The sequence below is a fragment of the Solanum tuberosum genome, unplaced genomic scaffold, assembly GCF_000226075.1.
Source record: "Solanum tuberosum cultivar DM 1-3 516 R44 unplaced genomic scaffold, SolTub_3.0 scf00542, whole genome shotgun sequence".
NCBI classification, from domain to species: Eukaryota; Viridiplantae; Streptophyta; class Magnoliopsida; order Solanales; family Solanaceae; genus Solanum; species Solanum tuberosum.
This window is the reverse complement of record NW_006239465.1, coordinates 261,224-281,028: the sequence shown is the minus strand read 5'-3', so window position 1 is coordinate 281,028 and position 19,805 is coordinate 261,224. Positions and strand designations below refer to the sequence as shown.

Sequence of the window (19,805 nt, the reverse complement as noted above, 5' to 3'; positions counted from 1 at the left end):
ACAGGATGAGATAAGTTATTCCAGAATAACTAATCTCAAAATAATTAATCCTAAAATAATTAGTTCCCAACCAAACGACCCTTTATTCATACTTATGAATTCTTTTCTACTACTATTATTATGTTCAAAGATATAGTAGGAGTAGTAGAGTAGATCTTAGTAGTTGTAGTACTTTATTACTAGTATGTATATGTATATATATGTATTATTAAATGAGTTTTGCAATAGGTAGAGTAGTGGGGCAAAGAGTCAAACAAGAAGAAAAGCAAAGGAAGATCCAAAGAGGGGAAAAAGCATAGAGATGATGATGCCGTTGAAAGCAAAATGTCAAACACTAGCTTGCCTTTTGGGGACTGACACCCTCCTGCCTCGACCTTAGCAACTCTTTTGACATGTCCTCTCACTTACCTGCCCTCTTTGAACCTATCTCATCCTTCTATTCACACACCTTCATTTTTTCCATTTTTTTTATTTGATGTTCGGTATTTTTTATTAAATTTTGATTATATTTAGATTCATATTTTTTTTGATTTCTTACTCAGTGTTTCATATTTACGTTAGAGCTTGATTAAATTTAGATTTGTGTCAGAAAATTTCACATTGAAAGTAAACGCTCCCTAACAAAAATGATTTTGTATTCAAGAGGTTCAAATTCGAGACCTCTTGATTAAAAATGAAGGAGTATTAATTACTCTACTACAACACTTGTTGGTTATTTGGATTTATGTTATGTAGTATTCGTTCGACGAAAAAATGCTTTTTATTACAGATTTTTGGTATAGCCAATTCAGTGCACCACAATCCACATTCTTTAATGGTACTTTGTTTTTCAATTTTTTCCCTACAAGTCCACATTTTCCTTTAGACGAGTTTTCTTATTATTGTTTTCATTTGAAAAAACAGAAAAGTTATTTTTTGATAGATCCTGAATTTTAAATAATTTGAAAAACATATAATAGAAGTGAAAACTGAAAAGCTTTAACAAAATACTAGTAGTATATTGAAATATTAACAAAAATGGAACTATCACAAAATAATAATTCAAATATAAGAAACAAGGATAATAACACAAATTAAAGGATAAGAAAAATTATAAAAGTAATATTACGACTATTAATATAGGAGAATATGTTCAACAACGTTGAACTACATACTAATCTACTACTTATTGAGTTTAGAGCCTTACTACTTATCGAGTATAGAGTCTTGAAAGGCTCATTCTGACATGAGCCCTACACATAAGTCTTCTCTTTAAAACAAAAGGGTGCTGACTTTAAAAATAATTAATATTCCTTTTTTTATTATTTATTTAATCATTTTATTGTTGTGTTTTCATATTTTTTTCTATTTTCATTATTTAAATTTAACTATTACATGATAATTTATTATCATACAAAAATAATTTAAAGTGTAATGTAAACTATTTTGTAGACAACAACGTGCAAAATATAAAAATTACTTTGTTGACAATAACATGCCTCTATAATGATTGTTTTTTTTTTTTAATAATAAATGCGTGTTCTTTTTGTTAACATAAAAAATATATTGAAAATGTCCTCTTTATTTTTTTATATTCATATATTTTGTTCTTAATATTATCAAATTATACAAAAAAAAAAAAAACTATTAAGCTTGATTGTATCATTTACATTTTTATTTACATGTAAAAATAGTGAAAATAGAAAAAATAAATAAACAAGAAACACAACAACGATTAAATAAATAATGAAGAAGGAATATTAATTTTTTTTTAAGTCAGCGTCGACTCAATTTTGTTTCTCTTTTGAAAAATTTACTCAATTTTATTACCCTTTTGACTCTGGACTCCTAATTATATGTAGTTTTTCCCTCAAAATATTTCCAGACTTTTTGTTTTTATTTTTTCAGAAGCTGCGAATTCTTTAAATTTCATTTTTAGGTTTAGTCTTTTTCCTTTCTTTTTGAGAATGTTATTTTAATTTGTTTATTATATATATTTTAAATATAGTATTTGCTTCTTCTTTCAAGATTTGTTTTTATTTTTCACAAGTTACGATATTTTTGTCCTAATTGGGTGTAAACTAAGTTTTATTTTTGAGAATATTATTTTCATTTTGTTATTAAATGAATAAATAAGATAGGTTTTTTCCTTTTTAAATTGAAACTGTCACATGTAATAAACAGTGAGTGTACCTCCTTTATTTTGATTTTTTCTGATAAATTTAATATAACAAAATTATTCTATATATTTTTAGTATAAAGATTATAAGACAGCTTCACCCACTGGTTTTATCGTCCTGTCGACAATTCCATAGAAAGCAATGCTGAGAGTATCCGATCCCCAACGACCTTTTTGGCTATCTTATCTCGAGCTGTGAGCTATCATAGGAACCACCATATTTACACCTACTCGCAAAAAATTTAGTCGTTTGGTGTTGGTGTGAATAATTAGTATCGGAATAAAAGTTATCATTCCTCGTATAGTAATCTTGGGATAACTTATCCCAGAAAATTAAGTAAATGATAAAAATATCCCTTTAAACTCTTTCTATACATCACTTTTCATATTCATGAAGGGAGATTTTGTAAACAAAAATTTATGCATTGCATATTATTTTGAATACAACAGATCAAACACTCAATAAAAAATAATCTCATCATAACTAATTCAATCATAGCTTGAATTCAAACCAAACAATTCCTTAGTATTTTTCACATTTTTAAAGTTATATTTATATTTAAACACAACGTCAATATTGCAAAAATAATAATATATTTTTAATTATTTTCTTCAAATTTTACATTTTTTATGTCGAAATGCGTACTTATTTTAAATCAAATCTAAGGGATCGTTTGATTGTGAAGAAGTTATCCCGAAATAAATTATTTCAGTACAAGTTATTTTATTATACATATGGACTAAATTATTTCATCACTACAATATAAATAATCTAAAGATTACCTAAACTTTCAATCAAATGTACGATAAAATAATCTTATATTTTAGGGAAAAATGACAAATATATCTTCGAACTATCGTAAATGATATGCAAATACCCTCCGTCATACTTTTGAGACATTGGTGCCCCTACCGTCCAAAAACTAGAGCATATATATCCTTTATACAAACGGATCTACACGTGTCATAATCTTATCCACCCATCCAACATTTATTAAATATCAGATCAACAGGTAAGATTGTGCCATGTGTTCCTATTTAGTCTTCCGTTAGAGTGAAGGGCATATATGCTCTAATTTTTTAACGACAGAAACACCAATTTTCCAAAAAATATGACGAAGGATATCTGAATATCATTTACGATAATTCAGAGATATATTTGTCATTTTCCCCTGTATTTTATCCCAAATTTACTATTCTATATATCTTACAATGACTCTAAAGTTAAAAATTCATGTGGACCGGAATGTAAGTTGAAGAAGAAGTAATAAGTTGCTAAAGTCAAACGGACGAAGACGATACACTAATCGAGATAAGAAAGAAAGCAAAGAAGAAGAAAACAAAAGTTTCCATCATTTAAGCCAACACCTCCCCTTAACTTGCCAGAGAAAGGTACCTATCTCCACTGAACCACTGCTCAGAAAAACTTGAAAACCCCTCGTGGACCCAACACTTTCTATCAACTCTCTTCATTCCATAACTATAAAATATTTTTAAAAAAAAATCTATACTATACTATATTCACAATATCAACATTGCAATATACATAGAAAAATCTAGTGTCATAGCACTAATAGCCGCAATAATAATTGAAAAGCAATGTTGGGGAAAAAGAGGAAAAGATAGCTCATGGATTACAGTTTTTTTTTTAATATGATATGATTAATAAGTTTTCAACAACTTCGGTACTTTATGTCGTCAATAAATTTCATTTTTCTTAGCCTCTTTCTCATTGGCAATACTGAAATTGCATATAAATCCAAAATGCAACCAGTCAAGTGTTTATAAACAAGTATAGTAGAGTTGCCCTAGGTGAAGGACGTGTTGTGTTGCATTATGGTCTTTGATTGAGAAAAATTAAACCACAGAATCCCAATGCTTGCTGTCTAAATCCTTTCACCGCTATATGTTTGGATTCTGGTAACTGATTTTATTAACCCGGATCCCTCTCACAGTATATGATGGAGATGAAACATTTAATAGAGTTTGAGAATTTATTTCATATATCATGGCGAAGGCTTTACCTGTGAGTGGTGAGAACTGCACCGGTGTAAACGTCGTCGGTGATAGTAGTGGTGAGAACCTGCAGGCTACTACAAGCAAGGAACTTTTTCACTGTGAAAACGGAAAAATGGTTAGGAAGAGAGCGGCGTCTGACATGGAGATCCAGACCGGCGCCGGTGAAGAGCATAGATATCTACGCCGGCCTGCTATAATAGGCGGGTCTCACTCTCAGATTGGTGATTTGAGGGTTTGTGGAAATAGTAATTTTGGTCATGGTATGAACAGTAATACGACGACGACGATGACGACCCAGGTTTCTAACTACTCCACTATGCAAATGTTACCTTCTTCCACGAACTTGTGCGGTGTGACGTCAAGAGGAGGGCCTGGGATTGATACCGGATTTTCTAATTCAACCCCAAACCTAACTTACACAGACGCCATAACATCGCATCATCAGCCACAACAAGGTACTCAAACCCAGAACAACAACAACAGCAACAATCAATCCCCATCTGTTTGTGTTTTCTCCGGTTTGCCCCTTTTTCCTCCGGATAGAAACCGACAAAACAGCGGTTTACTACTGCAGCAACCTCCTGCTGCTGCAGCAGCTGTTGTATCTTCACCTCTTACAACTGGAAGAATCGATTCCATGGAGGATAGCACGTCGGCAACGGCATGGATTGACAGTATTATAAAGGATTTAATCAACAGCTCCGCTCAAGTATCGGTGCCCCAACTCATCCAGAATGTAAGGGAGATAATCCACCCTTGCAATCCGTATCTCGCATCCCTGCTGGAGTACCGGCTTCGCTCTCTCACTAGTAATAATAATGGTGGTGCTGATCAAAATGACCCCATGGAGTGCTGGAGAAGGAAAGAATCGCTGCCGCCACAGCTCGCTGGTTTACAACAGGCCCAAAATAATGCCAATTTATTGCAGCACAATATTTTATCCCTTCCTGATTCCTCAAATAATCAATACTTAAACTGGGAAATAGCTAACGCTCCGGTGGCGCCTTCTCTGAACCAGCACCAGCAGCTTGGCGGCAATAATCCTACTACAACAGATCTTTCATTTGTTACACTTTCTCCTCAAGTGCAGCAACAGCAACAACAAGAATCTCCTCATTCTCGTTCTCATTCTCAGCAACAGGCCGCAGTAGACTTAGAGCAACAACAGAAGCAGCAGCAATCTTCTAGTTCTCTATCTCCAACGTCGGTAGCTGACAATAGTGCCAAAACAAAAACTTCAACACCAGCTCAACCAGTCCCGATCAACACGTACCGAGAAAAAAAGGAAGAAGAGCGACAACAGAAGAGGGATGAAGAAGGATTACACCTTCTGACCTTGCTATTGCAATGTGCAGAAGCCGTATCCGCTGATAATTTAGAAGAGGCAAATAAAATGCTATTAGAAGTATCCGAACTCTCCACACCGTTTGGCACATCTGCACAGCGTGTTGCTGCATATTTCTCAGAAGCCATGTCAGCAAGGCTGTTGAATTCATGCTTGGGAATATACGCAGCCCTACCAATGACCAGCGTCCCCATGCTTTACACACAGAAAATGGCATCCGCTTTCCAGGTGTTTAACGGAATCAGCCCCTTCATTAAATTCTCACATTTCACCGCCAATCAAGCTATACAAGAAGCTTTCGAGAGAGAAGACCGGGTACACATAATCGACCTTGATATAATGCAAGGTCTTCAATGGCCCGGTCTTTTCCACATCTTGGCTTCCAGGCCCGGTGGACCTCCTTTTGTTCGGCTCACCGGGCTTGGAACATCCATGGATGCTCTTGAAGCAACCGGCAAACGACTATCCGATTTTGCCGAGAGATTAGGCCTTCATTTCGAGTTTTTACCAGTTGCTGATAAAGTTGGAAACTTGGACCCTGAGAAATTGAATGTGAGCAAGAGAGAAGCTATAGCGGTTCATTGGTTGCAACATTCCCTTTACGATGTTACTGGCAGCGACTCTAATACACTCTCCCTCTTGCAAAGGTACACAATTTCTATGTTTGGATTTTTTTTTTTGAATTCAAATTTTATTCTTTTTTTAGTACTTTATAAATATACTTTTGTAGCTCCAAAAAAAATGGCTTTTAACATATTTGAAATCACCAAATTCAAAAATACTGTTGCTGCTATTTTCCATGCGTTTTCATTCCATGTCGTCTAGTCAAATACGTATACCTTCAGTTATCACTTTCCATGACTAACTATCTGCACTTCAAATTAAAGAACCAACATGCAGCTTTAACGTAAGGAAAAAAGAATCTCTTCATGATATGAATATTGTGTTGTAGATGATACAATTGCTAATAACAATATTGTAAAAAAAAAAAGTGATAAATATTTAATTAATTACAAATAAAATGATTCGTACTAGTATAGATATTTATTTTTCCTTTATTACACGGCGCTTCTCTTTGACCAGCGGTGATTCTCTTTTTCAGTAAACCTGAAAAAAGGAGGAGAAAAAGGCCAATCACTTTTTGAAGCAAAAGCTTCTACTCTTTGAATTACTGAGTCCTTCCTGCCTAATTAATTTTCCGTGAATTCTCTTCTTTTTAAAAAAAGAAGTTTAAATTGTCAAATTTCTGGGGAGCACGCCCCAAAAGGATAGAAAGGCTAGAGAGAAAAACTAGTTACCACTTGGTGTGAATTTTGTAAGATAAAAGTAAATAATGTTAAAGGGTAAAATAAGAAAAAGAAAATTCTCTTGATATACTTAATACCCATAATATCATAGTATTAGTTAATGTCTAATATTTTTTCGGTTCATTTTTATTTTCTCTTCACGTTTTATTATTAGCATTATTTATTCTCCTAAATAATTTTTTTCAAAACCTAATAGTTCCTTCTTCTCGTATTAGTTGATCACTTTTCATTTTACATGATAATTAAAAAATCATAAATAAATATCTTTTATCTATATCGATGAACATCAAAATAGAATATGAAAAATATGTTTAATAGTATAGGATATATGGATAGATATCATTGAAATAGATAGAAAGTAACTGATGAACTCTAGGAAAAATAAAATTTTGGAACTTTTAAATTTTTTAGGCTTCCATGTTACCTATAGATATAAAATGAGAAAATTTTATTAATTTATTTGATTTAGTAAGTGGACATTAATTTGGGACATATATTTTTAATAAGGTGATCAGTTAATATAGAAATAAATATCAATTAGTATGATATTATAGTAAAATATCCCTACAATCAGTATCTTTTTAAGAGGTGTCCAAAATTCAAAATGGACAAGTATTAGTGAATAGAGAAATATGAAGTATTTGTTGTAATTTTACCACATCACTTGTGCTCTACATCCTACCACTGTATCTGTACGTAAGTTTGATTAATTTGCTTTACTTCAGGTTGGCTCCGAAGGTGGTGACGGTGGTGGAGCAGGATCTGAGCCACGCGGGTTCATTCCTAGGGAGGTTTGTAGAGGCAATACATTACTACTCAGCTCTATTTGACTCACTGGGCGCGTGCTATGGGGAGGAGAGTGAAGAAAGACATGTGGTGGAGCAACAACTATTGTCAAAGGAGATACGTAATGTACTAGCCGTAGGAGGTCCATCAAGGAGCGGGGACGCGAAATTCAACAACTGGAGAGAGAAGCTTCAACAGTCTGGATTTAGATGCTTGTCTCTTGCAGGTAATGCTGCTGCACAAGCTACTCTTTTACTCGGAATGTTCCCGTCTCATGGATACACTTTGGTTGAGGATAATGGAACTCTTAAGCTTGGATGGAAAGATCTTTGCTTGTTTACTGCTTCTGCATGGAGACCTAATTCCTTGCATGCTGCACCAGGTTCTCGTCACTTCTCTCGTCCTAATATGGATTAGAAGGTCTTTATGCAGTCAAGTCAGTAAATTTCGAATATTGAATGCGCTGTCCGAAAATGCGTCTGATATCTTTCTTCCCTTCATTTGGTAATGTTGTTTACACGATCATCTTTTCTTGTCATGTATGTATACATCGCAAAGGTGGTTTGTTAACTCCCTTTTCTTTAACTAGTCATTAATTTTTGTTGCTTCTTTTTCTCAAATTTATTCTTCAATGCATCTGATAATGTTGTCCCATTCTATTTATATGGCTCATTGAAACATGATCAAAAAAAATTATGAGAATTCTTGAAAAGTTCAACTTGTCTGAAGCATATAAAGGCTCTCGGAGTACTTGTTCAATAAATCTTTATGAAAATTGAAACAATCAGGATGAATGTGGTACCATCTTTTTAAAGAAAATTTGCTAAAGGATTGTTACAAAAATTATCCGATTTATCGCACTTTTATAAGGAAGCTTGAAGCTAAATTCGTCATAATAACTGTAAGAACTTCCAAAGGCAATATAATATTTTTTAAAATAAATTGAAATAAAGGAATTTGAGAAGATAAATTTTTATCTTGGATTATAAATTGAGCATTTGATAAATGAAATATTTATATACATTGAAAAGGTTCTAGCACGATGTTTACCTGAATGAACTATGTTGAGCACCTAATGGTTATAAGAATGCTTGACATAACTAAAAGTTCATTCCGGCCTAAAGAAAATGATGAAGATCTCCTTAGTAATGACTAATGAGACTCCATATCTTGTGCAATTGGAACATTAATGTACTTGTTAATAATGCCATATCAGATGGAATTTTTGCAGTAATAGATTATTTGGGAGTTGGTTAGAGTTATATATGTATTAATAATGTACTTTAGGAATGAATTACGAGTGAATCAATGTATTATTTTATGTGTATATTACTTATGGATGAATTAATTATTCATTTACTAGTTATTTCATATTCTATCTTATATATACATAAATCTTACATATAATACATATAGATTTCTTCATTATGTATATATGTATTAGTTATACAGGCTCTTGCATTGTCAATCAAATGTTATATTAATTTTATACACAAATAACTTATTTTCTATTGGAAAAATTACGCGGTTAAGCAAATTTATATTACTTAATTACTAATCATAACTATAGTTTGCTATAATTACCACTTGCGACTAACATTATACATTAATTACGCGGGTTGACTTCGAGTTTGTATAATTAACCACGTTTGTATATGTATAATTTGCCAGAATATGCAAATACATAAGTATAATATATAATTATCTAACCGATATACATATACAATTCATCTCTCTCCCACTCTCTACCCTCTCTCGCTTGCCTCTCTCCTCCCTCTCCCAATCTCGCTCGCCTCTCTCCTGTCTCTCCCAATCTCACTTGCCATATATACAAATGCATATGTATAATATACAATTATCTAACCGATATACATATACAATTCATCTCTCTCCCACTCTCTACCCTCTCTCGCTTGCCTCTCTCCTCCCTCTCCCAATCTCGCTCGCCTCTCTCCTGTCTCTCCCAATCTCACTTGCCATATATACAAATGCATATGTATAATATACAATTATCTAACCGATATACATATACAATTCATCTCTCTCCCACTCTCTACCCTCTCTCGCTTGCCTCTCTCCTCCCTCTCCCAATCTCGCTCGCCTCTCTCCTGTCTCTCCCAATCTCACTTGCCATATATACAAATGCATATGTATAATATACAATTATCTAACCGATATACATATACAATTCATCTCTCTCCCACTCTCTACCCTCTCTCGCTTGCCTCTCTCCTCCCTCTCCCAATCTCGCTCGCCTCTCTCCTGTCTCTCCCAATCTCACTTGCCATATATACAAATGCATATGTATAATATACAATTATCTAACCGATATACATATACAATTCATCTCTCTCCCACTCTCTACCCTCTCTCGCTTGCCTCTCTCCTCCCTCTCCCAATCTCGCTCGCCTCTCTCCTGTCTCTCCCAATCTCACTTGCCATATATACAAATGCATATGTATAATATACAATTATCTAACCGATATACATATACAATTCACCTCTCTCCACTCTCTGCCCTCTCTCACTCGCTGTAACACCTCGCTAATTGAAAGAACTAGAAAGAGCTAGAATTATAAAGAGTCATTTTCGGAAAGAATGAAAATCTGGAAATTTGACAAAATTAAGTTAAGTTTGAGTTTTGGGTCAACTTCAAACAACCATAACTCCTAGCTCAGGATGAGTTAGGTGTGCTACAAGAAATCGAAGGAAAAATCTTTGAATTATCTTTCCAACGCCGCCAAGTTTTCTCAATTCCAAGTTAGTATGAGTGAGATATGCCCATTCGAAGTTGGGATGTCTAGATAAGGAAAGTCAAAACCGGATTTTGGAAGGGTATTTTGGTCTTTTCCTTACCCAATTATTTTATTTCGTTTTTAGCAGTTTAATTAGGGTCTAAACTGAACTTGGTCAGTTTACGCTTTTGAAAACTAAGTTAGGGTTTTGAGAGAAAGAAAAGAAGAGGAGAAGAAGCAAGGAAATTGCCAAATCTCGAAGCTAAGAAATGTAGTTTTCGTCAAGGGGTGATCCCTACGAGGTATGTGAGATCACATAGCGTTGAGTTAATTCACCCACGCTCCAATCATGATTCAATTCAGCGAAGTTGCATTGTTTTGAAAGCAAATATTATGAGTTCTTGATGATAGTTCGTTTGAAATCTTGTGGGTTCTTGTTGTTGAAGTTTCTTGAGATTGATTCATGAATTTAGGCGTGATTTCGAGTAGAATCTTTCATATATTGAGAGGATATAGTCGATTCTAAGTGTTTAGGGAAAGAACCAATTGAATTTAGAGAGTTTAGAGTTGAAAAACAAAGAAGAAATTTCGTCAAAAATCTGGGGAAGGGGTTGGGGCGTCGTGCCTCTCAGCGCCCCCCAAAAGCAGTCTCTGAAATTTGACCTCTAGGGCGCCACGCCAGCCAGAGCGCCCCAAGTCAACCTCTAAAATTTCAGGGCTGGCGACCCGCGCCTCTCAAAGCGCCAGGAACACCAGTTCTTCTACCTTTTCCCACTTCTTTCCGTATTAGTTCCCTTGCAACGTACCTATGTTTTCTAGTTGATTTCTACACTCTAAGGTACATCTTAACATCATGAAATCATCCATAAACAAGAGATCATGAACCTTGAATCTATAATTCAATTCAAGGAAAGTTAAGAGTCAAGTTAAGAAGTTAAGAATTGAGTCAAGAGAAGTTCATAGAGTCTTCCAAAAGTTACAAACGTTTTAACTTTGTTTTAAGACTTAAGTTTTGAGTTGAGTAAAGAGTAAAAGTAAAGTTCATTTCTTCAAAGATTATACGGGAACTAAGTATTCCCAAGAGTTAAAATATTTTCACATTTGAACAAGAAAGGAAACACCGATTTCCAAGAGAGTCTTTGAGCTAGTTTTTGAGTAATTATCTCAAATCACAGAAAGAGTTTTGTTTTAAAACATATGAGCTGAGTATATTTTGGGAGTAGTATTGAGCACCGATATGGGGACGCGAGTTCATAATAACTCAGGTCTCCATAAACAATGTAGCCATCATGGGTAGAAATGATCATACTTTTTAGATGATTCCTTAGTGTTTTTTAGCATAGACTAGTGGATCCACTTAGTTGAGACGTTCTATATGACGTCAAAGTATAGGACAATTCTGACAGCGTGGGCGAGACGTTGTATCATCACTTAGGCTCATAGTGATGGTTGTCGATTAGAGAAACTTCCACAAAATTATATTACTTTATATGTAAACTGAGTTGTTATTGCATTTCTTTAACAAATTGATTTTCTATCTAGGGGTGTGCAAAAATCGAAAGGACCGATAAATCGAACCGAAAAAAATGTTATTAGTTTATTGTTGTTGGGTTATTGGGTTAACAATTATTTAATGGTTTTTATAAAAAAAAATTATTGGGTTATCAGTTCGATATTGGTTTTTTAATATTGGATTATTGGATTAACCGATAACCCATTAACAATATAATAATTTACTATTTTAATTGTAGTCATACATAAGTATCAAACAAAAAATATTAATATAATCATTATATTAAACTTTAACTATAAGGATCATACACAATTAACATTACTTAATTAACTCTGCTCTCTGCATTTATTCTTTAAATTTTAGCATTACTTTAGTCTTTTAGGCAACGACTAGGGTTGTGAATTATGAGTATTTGCTATACTTTTACTACACTAAGCAAATTTTTTGCACTCAATGAGTAATTAGATTTCTCTCTTTTTTATTTTGTGTTAAATTATTGGACAAGTCATATATTTGTTTTGAAATCATTTTCTTATTGGTTAAATCGAAAACCAAACTGTTAAAGACCAAAATCGATAAACTGAAAACCGATAACAAATATCTTATTGATTTGGTTATCGGTTTAGCATATTTAAAAACCGAAAACTGATAAATCGAATCGATAATAGTTAAAACCGAACCAAACCGACCGATACACACCCCTATTGCTATCTACTGTTTTAAATGCTTTGTATAAACTGCACCCTTATTGTTGTTTTTACTTTGCATTTGAGTTGAGTATTCATGAGTTGAGTAAAGCTAAGGTAAGTGTTCCTTTCAGATTCTTTTCAAGCTTATTTCATGTTTAGTTTTCCCTCGCATACTCATACATTCAATGTACTGACGCCATTTGGCCTGCATCGTTTTATGATGTAGACACAAGTAACCAGGATCAGGATCCAGTGCCTCGTTGTCCAGTTGAGCACTCAGAGTCAGTTGGTGAACTTCCTTGCTATCCAGAGGACCCCTTTATCATTTGATTTAGTACTTTAGTTGTTAGGATGATCGAGGGTCTTGTCCCGACATCCCTCTTTGTTTTAAAGGCTTTATAGGCAGTAGTTGATGTTAGTTCTTGAGTCTTTCCATTCATGTTTTGATGATTGGGACTTGAGTGCCATTTTGGCTAGTGAATGTTCTTTATACATTCTAAGTTTTATTGAGATTTAAGTTGGCTTTTAAAGTATTTTATCATGAGTAAGTCTTCCGCTGAGTAGTAGGTCAGGTCAAGGGTTCGCTTGGGGCCAGCAATGGTTCTCGAGTGCTAGTCCCTCCCAGGATGTAGGCTCGGGGAGTGACACTCACCTCTCTCCTCCCTCTCCCAATCTTGCTCGCCTCTCTCCTCCCTCTCCCAATCTTGCTTGCCATATATACAAATACATATGTATAATATACAATTATCTAACCGATACACATATACAATTCACCTCTCTCCCACTCATTGCCCTCTCTCGCTTGCCTCTTTCCTCTCTCTCCCAGTCTCGCTCGCCTCTCTCCTCCCTATAACATGTAACTACGGATTGTAATTATCAAACTATAGCTATGAAGAGTAATTAAACTATTTGTGAGTGGCTATATGTGAAAGTTCCTCTTTTCTATTTGTCTACAATTGTCGTTATATGAAAATTAATACATAAATAACTTATTTCTTATCTAACTATCAAGCAATCACTAAGTATATTAGAAAAATTCAATTCCTCTCCGGCAAAAAGTAATTAGAAAAATGTTAATCATATAGTTACCTCCAAGTACCATTGATATAAGTTAATTTATTGTAAAGCAATTCACAAATGATTGATTATGTTATTGTGGGTTATTTGTTTGGTCCATATAAAATTCGTTCCAAACTATCTATTTATAAGTACTTTCATGACATTAAACACAATTAAATATTAGGGAAACTTACATAAATATACTATAATAAAAAATATTTACGTAATAATATTTTTTTTCACTTGATCACTTTTAATATATTTATAATACAATTTTAATACATATTACAAAGAACAATTTATTATTCACATATAATACAAGTTTTATTGATGGATAAAATATTTATTACACATTTTAATACACTTATAATACAATGTGCCAATTTTTTATCAAACAACCATAATATATTTAAAAAAAAACAGTTGTAATACATATATATTGCATACATAATTCACTTTTAATACATATTGCAGATTTAACATATTATTGTTATATATTACTATAAATGGTAATAAATTATTTTTTTGCTAAAATCAGTAATTATTCATTAAAAGACACTCATCCAAATAATTTTTCTCAATTATAACTGCTACAAATTATCTAGAAATAATAGTCATTCTTAAATATAACTGAGTACTCATATAGTTGAGGGTAGCGACTCAACACATTTTGAAAACGTGTAATACTTCTTTGAAAAGAATATTCCAAAAATATTGTATAAACAAGATGGTACTTATATTTCTAGAGGGAAAGATACATTAGAAGAAAAATAGATATGGAGTAATAAATTTGTGTCATTTCAAGTTTTTTTTTACCAATAATTTTCAACATGTTTTTTTTACCAATAATTTTCAACATGTTTTAACAAATCACTCTCAGAAACGGATGAATTACATTCACGTCAAGTTGCCGACTTCAACTCCATTTCGACTTCGTCTCCGTCTTGCGCTATTGCTAAATTGATAAGTAGCAGACATTTTAGTGATTATAATATAAGTTCTGCTTGTGCTTGTGCTTGTGCTTGTGCTTGTGCTTCCACTTCCACTTAATTATGGTGAGATTGCTGATTCTGTTGTAGCAAAATTAGATACTTTGCAACCCCAAACTACACAAGGCTACTATCATTTGGCTCCATGACCTTGGAGATAATAGCTCAAGCTTGACCCGCGCTTTGCCAGCATGAATTGTGTTGGTGTTAAATGGATCTGTGCAACTGCCCCTCTCTCACCAGTAGAGTTGTTGGGAGACTCACCTTCCACTGCTTGGTATAATATTACAAAACCTTTCTGAAGATGCACTTGTTAAGGAATTGGATAAGATAGCAGAATATGTGGCCAGTATTCTTGTTGGCAAACCTTCCGGCATCAAACTTGGGATAGGAGACTTCAACATGGTTGCAAGTGTCGCTCTGTATTCTGCAATTTGCTATGCACGTGGGAGTTTCGGGAATGGCAAGGACTACCCTGTCAAATTAAGCGCAATAGTTGGATATAGTGGTTGGCTACCCTGTTCAAAGCTTTTGGAGGGGACAGAAAAGGCTGCAGGTCCTGCTCAATCATTGCCCATTTTCCTTTCTAGGCCAAAGATGATGGTCTCGTTCCAGATAGGTATACTAAGGAGGCTGCTCAGAAGTTGAAAGGATTCGGGTTTCAGAATTTGACTGTTAAACTCTACAATCACTCTGGGCACTTCCCATATGTGGGGCTACAGCAAGCACAGACCATTAGGAAATGGATAACTGATAAGATGGAGATTGGCTCCATATGGGTAATACGGAATTTAGAGGAAACACCAGAAGATGAAACATATGTAGAAGAAGGTTTCTTACCATAACTTTCCATTTTTAGCAATTTCTTGATGGGAAGCATTGTTCGCGTGGAAACCTTTTTTGGGTTGAAGTTGAATGTTGCTAGGAGTTGAAGTCAAGAACTCCCTCCGTTTAAATTTATTTTACCTACTTTCTTTTTTAGTTATCCTTTTTTTTAGTACCTCTTTAATTTAAAAAAAATATGTATATATTATAACAAATTCTTCAAGTGACAATTCACATATTGTTTACTAAAGCATTGACAACATTAATAATTGAGAAAGTGATATATAGATTTGAATGTGTTGCTTTTGAGGAAATCATGAAAAAGTTTTTCATCGAGAGAAATAAATGTGTCAGTACTTTTTTTTCTTAATTAAGATTGTCATATTTGTAGTTTTTTAGTAAGGTTTTTAATGAGATAAATTTCAGACATATTGCAAAATGTGTATATACTTTTCTTTTTAGATATATTTTCTAAAAATATTTTAATAAGATACATTATTTGTGAATATTAAAAAGAAAATATTATAAATTCAATGAAGTTAGAAGTTTGTTTCTTAATTATTTTTACAAACTCATGTACCAATTGAATAAGGCAACATAATATATAAACATGATCCTTAACTATGACATTTTGTAACACCTCACTATTTGCAGGGGCGGATCTACGTAGAGCGTGCCGGGTGCTTGAGCACCCATTGACCCTGACAAATTTTTTGTATATTTATATAGAAAATCTGCGAAAATAAATATATAATAGATATCAGCACCCATTAAAATTTTGAACAAAAGCACTGATGGGTGCTTTGGTTCAGGGCCCAATCTTAAAAGTCATGCGTGTGGGGCTGTAGGTCGAGGGATCGATTTGACCACACTACATAATTTAGGTTGGAAGTTAGATCTCATTCTTGAAAATCAATTAATGAAGCCTTAGTAATCTTTAGAAACATATCTCTCATTCACATCATGTATTTTCTTGTACATAAAATAAATTATTATTTATAATATCATATTAAAATGCATTTCAAAATTGATTCATGAGAAATTATATTTGAATGTTTTGAAAAAGACATTTGTAATTTCTCATGAATCAATTTGAATTGCCCAAATTTAAAATGGGATGAAATAAACCGATCAAATGAGTCCATGTAATAAAATAAGCGGATTATTAACTTATCCAAACATAAATGAATTAGACGAATCATGAATATTTGGATTGATTTTGCCCACCCCTACCAAAGACTGATTTGCCTGACTCTTGAGTTAACAGTAGGTGATCAATATCTGATATAACATTTAAAATTTTATTTGCAAATTATGTATCAATATGTATAGATACAAAAACAAAAATAACCTTTAGCGACACTTAATTAACGATAATAGCTTAATTACTGCTAAATGTGTATTTTTAGCGGCAATTAGCACTTCTTGATGTTACATTTTCATTAATGGTAGATACTTTCCAAGAAAGTCCAAGCATAAATCTCTTGATGTTATATATTCTCATCATTTGCGTGTTGATATTTGTTATGTTTTTATTAATTTACATCTTCAAGAGCTTAATAATTGTTTTAATGCTGTGAGTAGTGACTTACTTCTATGTATGACTAGCTTGAATTCAGTTAGTTCATTTGGTGGTTTTGATAAGAACATGATAATGATATTGATTGGGTATTATAAAAATGAGTTTGATAGCAATAAGCTTCGAGATCTCAGTTGTTAGCTTGATAATTTTATAGTTTATGCTCGTAATTTTGATAAGAGGTTCTTCAACTTGAAGATAATTAGTGACTTTGCTAAAGTATTGGTGAAGTCAAATCTGCATCAAACTTAGCTACTTGTTTATTTGCTTATCAATTTGACTCTCATTCTTCTTGTTGCTACTGTTTCTGTGGAACGAACTTTTTCATCCATGAAGTACATCAAAAATGAATTTCGTAATAGTATAGGTGATGAATTTTTTAATGGTTGTGTAGTGCTCATTTCCTTAATATAAAAATAAATGAGGAAAACTTTCAAGAGTAAATTATTAGTTATAATTGGTAAGAGAAGCTAGGAAAATTTGGACTTCATTTCTTAGAAAAAATGAAGAGTTTTTAACTATAAAGTTTAAATAGTTGCACACTTATACAATTATACAATGCATTTATAGTAACTTTATAATAAGAGAAGTGAGCACCCACGAGCCTAAGATCCTGGATCCGCCACTGGCTATTTGAAAGAACTAGAAAGAGCTAGAATTAGAAAGAGTCGTTTTTGGAAAGATGAAAACTGAAATTGGTTAAGTTATGTTAAGTTTGAGTTTTGGTCAACTTCAAATGACCATAAATCCTAGCTCAGGATGAGTTAGGTGTGCTTCAAGATACCGTAGGAAAGATCTTGGAATTATCTTTCCAGCGCCGCTGAGTTTGCTCAATTTCGAGTTTGTATGACTGATATATGCTCATTTGAAGTTGGGTTGTTTAGATAAGGAAAGTTTAATCTGGATTTTTGAAGGGTATTGTGGTCTTTTCACCACCCCATGATTAAATTTCATTTTTTGGTAATTAGTTGCGGTCTAAACTGAATTGTTTCAGTGAACGCTTTACAATATTGAGTTAGGGTTTTTAGAGAAGAGAAAATAAGAGGAGAAAAGAGGAGAAAGAGCCAGAATCGTCAAATTCTCGAAGCTAAGATCGTGGTTTTCGTCAAGGGGTGATCCCTATGAGGTATGTGAGATCACATAGCGTTGGGTTAGTTCACCCACGCGCCAATCATGATTCAATTCAGCGAAGTTGTGTTGTTTGAAAGCAAATATTATGAGTTCTTGATGATTAATTCGTTTGAAATCTTGTGGGTTCTTGTTGTTGAAGTTTCTTGAGATTGATTCGTGAATTAGGTTTGATTTTGAGTAGAATCTTTCATATATTGAGAGGATATAGTCGATTTTAAGTGTTTGGGGAAAGAACCAATTGAATTTAAAGGGTTTAGAGTTGAAAAACGAAGAAGAAATTTCGTCAAAAATCTGGGAAGGGGATTGGGCGCCGCGCCTCTAGCGCTCCCCAAAAGTAGTCTCTGAAATTTGACCTCTGGGATGCCGCGCCAGCCAGAGCCCCTCAAGTCAGCCTCTGAAATTTCAAGGGTGGCCTCCGCGCCTCTCAGAGCGCCAGAGACGCTAGTTCTTTCACATTTTCCCATTTCTTTCCGTACTAGTTCCCTAGCAATGTACCTATGTTTTCTAGTTGATTTCTACACTCTAAGGTACGTCTAAACATCATGAAATCATCCATAAACACGAGATCATGAACCTTGAATCCATAATTCAATTCAAGGAAAGTTAAGAGTCAAGTCAAGAGGTTAAGAGTTGAGTCAAGAGAAGTTCATAGAGTCTTCCAAAAGTATTTTACAAATGTTTTCACTTTGTTTTAAGACTTAAGCTTTGAGTTGAGTAAAGAGTAAGAGTAAAGTTCATTTCTTCAAAGATTATACGAGAACTAAGAAAGGAAACATCGATTTTCCATTTGAACAAGAAAGGAAACATCGATTTTCAAGAGAGCCTTTGAGCTAGTTTTTGAGTAATTATATCAAATCACAGAAAGAGTTTTGTTTTAAAACATATGAGCTGAGTATATTTTGGGAGTAGTATTGAGTACCGATATGGAAACGCGAGTTCATAATAACTCAAGTTTCCATCAACCATGTAGACATCATGGGTAGAAAGGATCATACTTTTTAGATGATTCCTTAGTGCTTTTTAGCATAGACTAGTGAATCCATTTAGTTGAGACGTTCTATATGACGGCAAAGTGTATGAGAGTTCTAGCAGCATGGGCGAGACGATGTATCATCACTTAAGCTCATAGTGGTGGTTGTCGGTTAGAGAAACTCCCACAATATTATATTACTTTATATGTAAAATGAGTTGTTATTGTATTTCTTTAATACATTGAGTTGTCATCTACTGTTTTAAATGCTTTGTATAAACTGCACCCTTATTATTTTTTACTTTGCATTTGAGTTGAGTATCCATGAGTTGAGTAAAGCCAAGGTAAGTGTTCCTTCAAGCTTGTGGCATGTTGAGTTTTCCCCTCGCATACTCGTACATTCAATGTACTGACGCCATTTGTCCTGCATCATTTTATGATGCAGACACAGGTAACCAGGATCAGCATTCAGCGCCTCGTTGATCCAATTAAGCACTCAGAGTCAGTTGGTGAGCCTCCTTGCTTCCGTAGGACCCCTTTATCATTTGATTTAGTACTTTAGTTGTTAGGATGATCGGGGGTCTTGTCCCGACATCCCTCTTTGTTTTAGAGGCTTCATAGACGAGTAGTTATAGTTCTTTAGTCTTTCCGTTTTCAGTTGTATACATTAAGACTTGAGTTGCCATCTCGGCTAAGTTTA

General features: G+C 33.8%; 1 protein-coding gene across 1 annotated transcript; it reads left to right on the top strand.

Moving 5' to 3' along the window:
• Window positions 1-3,707: 3,707 nt before the first annotated feature.
• Window positions 3,708-8,223, top strand: LOC102580378 (protein SCARECROW). Its single transcript, XM_006365258.2, has 2 exons — window positions 3,708-6,169; window positions 7,555-8,223. The coding sequence occupies exons 1-2, from the start codon at window positions 4,167-4,169 to the stop codon at window positions 8,030-8,032; spliced, it is 2,481 nt and encodes an 826-aa protein (XP_006365320.1). The 5' UTR covers window positions 3,708-4,166; the 3' UTR covers window positions 8,033-8,223.
• The last annotated feature ends 11,582 nt before the right edge of the window (window positions 8,224-19,805 follow it).